The 6,895-nt window shown below is 53.3% G+C and overlaps 1 protein-coding gene across 2 annotated transcripts in view; it reads right to left on the bottom strand.

Annotated features, from left to right (window-relative positions):
- Positions 1-3,149: 3,149 nt before the first annotated feature.
- The window catches only part of USH1G (USH1 protein network component sans), a 10,485-nt gene continuing 6,739 nt past the window's right edge, over positions 3,150-6,895 (bottom strand). Inside the window, exons 2-3 of one of the 2 annotated variants that reach the window (XM_017743288.1) lie at positions 4,211-5,452; positions 3,150-3,516 (exon numbers count right to left, since the gene is read on the bottom strand). In XM_017743288.1, coding sequence (XP_017598777.1) covers positions 3,513-3,516; positions 4,211-5,452 — 1,246 coding nt within the window. In that variant the 3' untranslated portion in view covers positions 3,150-3,512. Of the gene's footprint in view, positions 3,517-4,206; positions 5,453-6,895 lie in introns of those variants that run through there. The other variant, XM_008640602.2, reaches the window with a different exon arrangement.

Raw genomic sequence — 6,895 nt, 5'->3', positions numbered from 1 at the left:
AACCCACATCTCCAACACCACCACTGTAGGACCTCAGTCATCCCCAAAAACCTCCCCTGCTCTCTCCCAGCTCCAGACTGTGGTCTGGAGCACCTGAGTGCTAATGAGTGCCAGTACAGCCCCTCTTGCAGCAGCTGCCTGGGGATAAAGGCAGGGCCTGGGAATCAGCATCATGTGAGCAATGCTCCTTTAGCTGAGGAGCTGAGGATGTCCAGCTTAAGGATGGAGTGTCCATGCCATGGCTTGACCACTGGCATGGCCCATTGGCCTTTCTCCACTCCCTACAGACCACCTTCTACACCGTCAGGAGCAAGGAAACACGTGTCCAAGCTAAACCAAGGGGACGGGTTTTGCTGGGAAGCCCCATTTAACACAGGCACAGGGTGGTTTGGTGTTTGTGGCTTGGGGTGTTACAGGACAAGCATCCCCAGGGTCACTGGTTCCCTGACGGGCACATGCTGCCATCCACTGCAGGCCCTGCCTGCTCTGGTGCCACAGGCCGGGACAAGGGACTGTGTTTGCTGGTTGGCAGCAGTGGGACGGGGAAACCTGCTGCCTGGCTGGGTTTCTGTTTGGGAGGGTATTTAAGGGTGTTCTCCAGGGTGTGCCAGCCTTGGTCTCCACCCTGCTTTCACAAGTGCCCTCTCAGAAAGGAGCTTGTTGTTCTCGTTGTGGAGTGTAATGAGCACCGTGAGGTTTTCCCGTGGAAGCTCCGATGGGCAGAGCAGCCACAGGGCAAGCTGAGCTCTGAGAACCTGGGGACAGCCACATTTCCTCCTCATGCCCAGGGCAAGAGGAGCCTGGCTGCATCATGAGCCCAGTGGGATGCAGCAACTCAGCTGGACAGGGGGGATTGGAATGCAGGAAACACCTCTTTGGCCAGGGCTTTGGATGTTGTGTCCTGCAAGGACTGTGGCCCCACACTTTGTGAGACAAACCTGGCTGGAAACTGTGGACCAAACCTCAAGACAAGGAACACACATGAGATCCAAATGCAGGTACTTGTTCTGGGGCTTTTGATGCCAGTGACAGCCACCCCATGCCCACAGACCACCCTCCTCATCCCACAGAGCCCATCTCTTTGGCTCTGCATTGATGCCACAGCTCAGTTTTGGCTCTCCCTGCATCACAGAGGTGACCACGTTGATCTCAGGGCTTGGTGATCCCAAATGGCATTTTTGGGCTTGGTCTTAGCTATGCACGACACGTCCCATGGTACTTGGGTACTGTCATGTCACCAAACATTTCACTGGCTCTTTGAAGGAAAGACAAGTTGGGAGAAAAGATCTCTGTCAGCATCAGCTCAACATCAGCAACTGCCTGGGTGCTCCTAAGCAACAGTGCAAAAGTTAGGGAGTGTGCACACCCCAAGTGCCTAGAGCTCTGAAATACCCTCCACATCCCAGTGCCTGGCCTGCTAAGGTCTCCAGTGGGTGCCAAGCCAATAGATCCACTTCTCTTTGCCATCTGCTGGGATAAACTGGTCCCCATTGCACTGGAGTGAGCCATGGCAAGTCACTCCCCTCCTGTGCCCAGCACAGACCCAAAGGCACAATCCATCCCTGGGGATACTGGGGCTGGGGACTGGTTCGTGGTGGGCAGCTGGCACTCTGGCAGTTATCCAGAGAAGGGCCAGAGGGCTTGGATGAGGTTCACATGTGCATGAGGAAGAGGGTGAATTTAGTCATCACAGCCTCACCTGAAAACTGGCCTGAGGGTGCACGTCCTGCTGGCAGCAGTGGATCCCAGTGGGCTGTGGGTCCTATCCTGCTCTCCCAGACCCGGTCCCGGCAGAGGGAGCTGTGACATCAGCCAAACCACTGCTCTCCCTGCTGGGACACAGCCCTGGGCTTTGGAAAGGGACCAAAGAAAACAGTGCTGGGGCTGGGGTAGTGCAGCCTTCTTGGAGAACTCACTGACTCAGCACATCTGATCTCTCCCCCTTTTGCCTGGAAATTGAGCCAAGAGTTATGCAGAACTTGTAATTTCAAATATAAATGCACTGTTAGGTCTTCAAAATGCTTAAAAAAACCAAATCAGTTTGCATCTGTGCAGAAAGATCTCGGATCCTCAGCGCAGTGGTGGTGTGTGGGGGATGCTGGAGCATCCCTGTGTGCAGTGGCATGAGGCTGGGACCCCACACCTCTCCTGGTGGGGATTCAGCCACTTGGGGAGCAGCAGGACACCTGAGTATTTCTAACTTGCAAAGAGTAATTTTCCTCCCCTACACCCACACACCCAGGGCAAGCACAGGCAGAGTGGCACAGCTGCTTCACACCAAACCAGTCCCTGTCTTCCAAACAGCATAACCACAGCCTCTGCAGCTCCAAAGGGACTAAGTGGGGTCCAGATGCCAGCCTGGCCTGGGACGAGCACAAACAGGTCATTCCTTATCATTTGCATCCCTGCAAAATAAAGTGGATAAGCAACACCAGTAACAACGTGCAGCATTTTTCTGATCTGGCAGTCTGCATCACAGCCTGAACAGGCACTTTGCCAACACCCCATGGCATGGGCTGCTGACTCTCCCTCATTAGGATCTGTCACTGCCCATCCTGCTGCTGCACCCCAGAAACTCCTGCCCCCCAGGAGCCATTCCCAGATCACCTGTAAAATGCTGCAGTGGAGCTGGGAGTGCAATGGTCAGTGGGACGGGTCTGTGGAAACACCTGACACTGCAGTTCAGAGCTGTGCTTTGAGCACTGATGCATCAGGGATGCTCAGAAGAGGCTCTGGGCTGCAGCTCGCTGCTGTGCTCAGTCCTGGGAAATTCCTGGATTTCAGAGACAAGGTCCTTTGCACACAACCTGCTGACACAGCTCAGTGCCCCGGAGAGATGGGACAGAAATGTTGCGTCTGTGAAACAGCCATTTGACCACTGGAAGGCAACTACCAACATGTTCAAAGCATCATCTTCATTCTGGATTTTGCCCTCAAGACAGCACAGACCGGACTCACAGACTTACTGGGCACCAGCTGGCCAAAGTCAGGGCTGGCACATCTCAAACTGAGACCACGGTAATCAGAACTCCCTTCCAAAAACACAGCACCAGACAAGATGATCCTTCTCACCAGGAGAGAGAGCAAAATTCCCCAACCCTCCTCTCCTCAAGCCCAAACCCCAAAACAACCACTTGCTCAGGGAAGAATGGATTGTAATTATTTATTTTGGATCCCTTTGAAAATATCATGTTATCTCCTTCCGTTCATGGCTTGGTGTGGTCTCACAGCCTGTGACAGCAGCGTCCCAGCCAGCTGTGCAGCTCACTCCTTCCTCCAGTGAGTGGTCCCTTGAAGGTTGGCAGGTTGGAGCTGCCTGGTCCGATCTCTGTGCCGGGAACCACCCAGGAGCATCGCACAGACAGGGAGCAGAGCAAGGGAGCAGTCCTGTGGGACTGGTGGGGATGGCTGTAGCTTTCAGCTGCCCCAGGAAGAGAGTCTCTGGCTTGTGTTTTCTGGCAACTTAGAACTGGGTTTGTTTCTCGAGCATAAAAAAAAAAAAGATGCTGCTGCTATCTGCAAAGGGAGAGAGAAAAATCTATCAGCACCTCCAAGAACAAGCTGTACTGAAAGGCTGTAAAAGCAGCACACAGATATCTGAAGGCTGGGAAGCCCAAACAACCCAGTGAATTGGGGTGTCAGTGCACGTGGCCTTCCCTTCACCTCTCTGAAAGGCACACGGTCCTTTAACTCTACCAACCAAACCCTGGAAATACCATAAAACAGCAACAGCTCCAACCCAGATATGCAATCTCCAGAGGCCTGAGTAAGATCTCAAGCACTTGGGGAAGGATTCCCAATGCCACCGGGCACTGCCGTCAGCCGGCTCCCACCGGGAATTGCGGTTGATTTCCTAACGTCTTCAAAAGGTGAAGAGTCAAGACAAGCCCCAGCGTGGTTGAAAATCTCAGCTACAGGGACTGAGAAGCATCAGACCACAGAGCAGTCTGCATTCATATGGGTTATGAAACAAAACAAGGGCTTCACGTCCTGCCCAGTCACATTAGGGCTGTTGAGTAATGAACTAATGCTACTGCCACCTCTCCAAACTCTCATCCTTTCCACACGAGCAGGAATTTGCCCACACACGGAAGTGCTGAGGTTACCTGGACTCCTACTCTTCCAAGCAGGTTGAAAACAAGACATTACATTATCCACATCTCCACCTGCTGAAGAGTTTAACCTCTCAGACACCCCATCTCCTACTTACAGTTCAGTGTCTACAATGACATCTGGCTTCTCCAGCGTTTGTCGTCTCCTCTGGATGGCATCCACAATCTTTTTCCTGGGGCCCAATGGGATATTGATGCTCTTCAGGTCATTGTCTGAGCACAGCATGAGGGCCTCCAAGTCAATCTTTTCCTTCTTCAGGATGGAGATGAACTCAAACATGTGCAGGGAAGCCAGAAAAGTTTCCAAGGGGCTGGTGTCTGGTTCGTCGTCATCGTCTAAGCCCAGCTCCACCTCATCCCAGGGCAGCTCCTCCGCGTTCCTCTCCTGCAGGCTGTTGGCACTGCCAATGCTGTCTTTGAGACTTGGCGAGCGCTGCAGGCGGCTCCGCAGTTTGATGCCCATCCCATCGGCGCTGTCCTCCCCCAGCGCGCCCCCGTCCTCCCGGCCGATCCCGAAGAGCCCGCTGCTGACGTAGTTGCGCCGGAACACCATGGTGCCCAGCCCGGGGCGGTTGAACAAGGAGTCGTGTCCGGAGTCGGTGCTGACCTCCGAGTGGGCAGAGTCCATGTGCAAACCCGGGTCGCTTATGGCACGGGAGACAGTGTCTTCATCCGTGAGGAACATGTCTCGGATATTGCGGCGAGTCCACTCCTTGGGGCTGGCGTATGTGCCCTGCTTCACAAACATGACGTCGTTGCCCAGCTGCAGACCGGACAGAGAGCGCACGCTTTTCCTCCCATCCTCGTAGATCTTGAATGTCCCGTCCACCTGCTTCTTCTTCTCTAATTTCTTTTGTATTTTCGTCTTTCCCTTGGCTGTGCCGTGGATGGTGGCTTGTGAATATGGCAGGGAAGTCACCATAGACATGTGCTGGAACTTCTTGCTTAAGGTGCTGCTTGAATAGCTGGAAAAGCTCATGGTATCCGAATTATCTGACATCTCCTTTCTGTACCGTTTCTCCATCCTTTCGTGGTGCTTCTTCTGCAGCTTCACACAGTCCTTAATCCTCCTCTCTGCATCTCGAAAGGCCTTGTCCTTCAGTTTGCTCACCAGCTTGGGGTTGAGGCTGCTCTGCTTGGCAGCAATCGAGTCCAGGTACCGCACACACTCCATGTGCCCCTTCATGGCTGCCATGTCCAGTGGGGTGTGGTAGTCATTGTCCAGGCACCAGATGTTGGCCCCAAAGGAGATGAGGAAGGAGAGGCAGTTCAGGTGGCCGTTGGCTGCTGCCAGGTGGAGGGGGGTGTTCCCCCAGATGTCACATTTGTCTGGATCTCCCCTAGGCAGCAAGAAAAACAACTGGTTAGCATGCAGGGATTGATGACAGACTCCACTGAGATATTCCCAGCTGTGCAGGGGCAAATCAGCACCATGAACTGTTGGCTCTTTGAAATATCAAGCTACATGCCTCTGGTTCCTGCAATTTAATTTTAAAGGGGTCTTCTGGAGGGGTGTACTACTGACGTGGAATCATGTGCCCCACGTGCAAGTCTGTGGCAATGTCAGTTGAATTTAGGTCTCAAGACAAATGTATTCCTGCATCAAACCAACTTCTGGGGGAAGGCAAGCCAGGTTCTGAACAGCCCAGAGCTGAGGTATGCGTCTGATTCCAGCTTAGGCCTTAAGCTTGGTAGGAAATTTCAAATCTCAAATATCCCATTAAATTCTAGTCAGATTTTGTCTTCAGATCTTGGCTTCTTTCAGACTCTGTGGGGGGGCATGCCAAAATGCCTCTCTGTATGCCACATCCTGGGTGGGAGACCTTGGGATCCCACCATGAAACACCCATCCTCAGCAGCGGTTCTGAAACCCCCCAGCTGCCGTACCTTCCCACCCACCTGTTCCTTGGCACTTGGGGAAATCTGTGGCACAAAGGGGAATGCTGGCAGGAGAGAATAAGAGTGAATTGGCTGTCCTTGGCCTTGGCATTGGGGTTCTCTGGGGGATTTTGCCGTACTGTGCTTGGTCTTGACAGCACGGCTGGAAGCATGTTGGTATTAGCACATCCTGAGAATCCAGTTTCAGAGAAAGTGGAGATTAGGTTTCTGCACTCCTCAAGAGCTGGACACTGCCAGTAGCATCTGCAGCCCCTGCCCCAGCAAGCTGCTGGCAGGACACAACCACTTGCCCACATCTCCTGCCCCCTGTGCCAGGACAAACACAAATCTGGGATTCAAGGGAAGTCTGTCCTCCTGACATTCCTCTGTATTTGTGCTCAGGTGAAACAAGAGAAAGTTCACACCCCTGCTGGCACCAGCCCTCTCCTGAGCGTGTGTGCTAATGATATGCAGCCAGCAGCAGTATCTGTCAACAGGGCGCTCTCCCTCCATGCACATGGATATGGCAAAGCCTTTTATTAAGGCTGGGCAGCTCCACCACCCTCAGGAGCAACTCCTCGTGGGCAGCAGGGCCCTGGCAGAGCTCTGGTTCAGTACAGCTCCTGCCTGTTCCCACACCACCCTTTCAGCGAGCTCCGGAGGAACGCAGCAGACCTCATCTCCAATCCATGGTGACACCAGGAGTGCAGAAAGCAAATCATAGAATATGGAGAGTTGGAAGTGACCCATCAAGGATCATCAAGTCCAGCTCCTTAAATGCACACTTGAGACCTTCAGCAAGGGTTACTTAACTCCTTGCTGCTTTAAGTTCTGTGGTGACAAAAGCTGGGAGAAGCAGAGCCCAGAGCCCTCTCCCAAATCCCATGTGGTCTGAGCTATGGCTT

This window comes from Corvus brachyrhynchos, unplaced genomic scaffold, assembly GCF_000691975.1.
Source record: "Corvus brachyrhynchos isolate BGI_N302 unplaced genomic scaffold, ASM69197v1 scaffold148, whole genome shotgun sequence".
Taxonomy (NCBI): domain Eukaryota; kingdom Metazoa; phylum Chordata; class Aves; order Passeriformes; family Corvidae; genus Corvus; species Corvus brachyrhynchos.
Note: the sequence above shows the minus strand (reverse complement) of the source record. Positions and strands in the feature narration are given on the sequence as shown.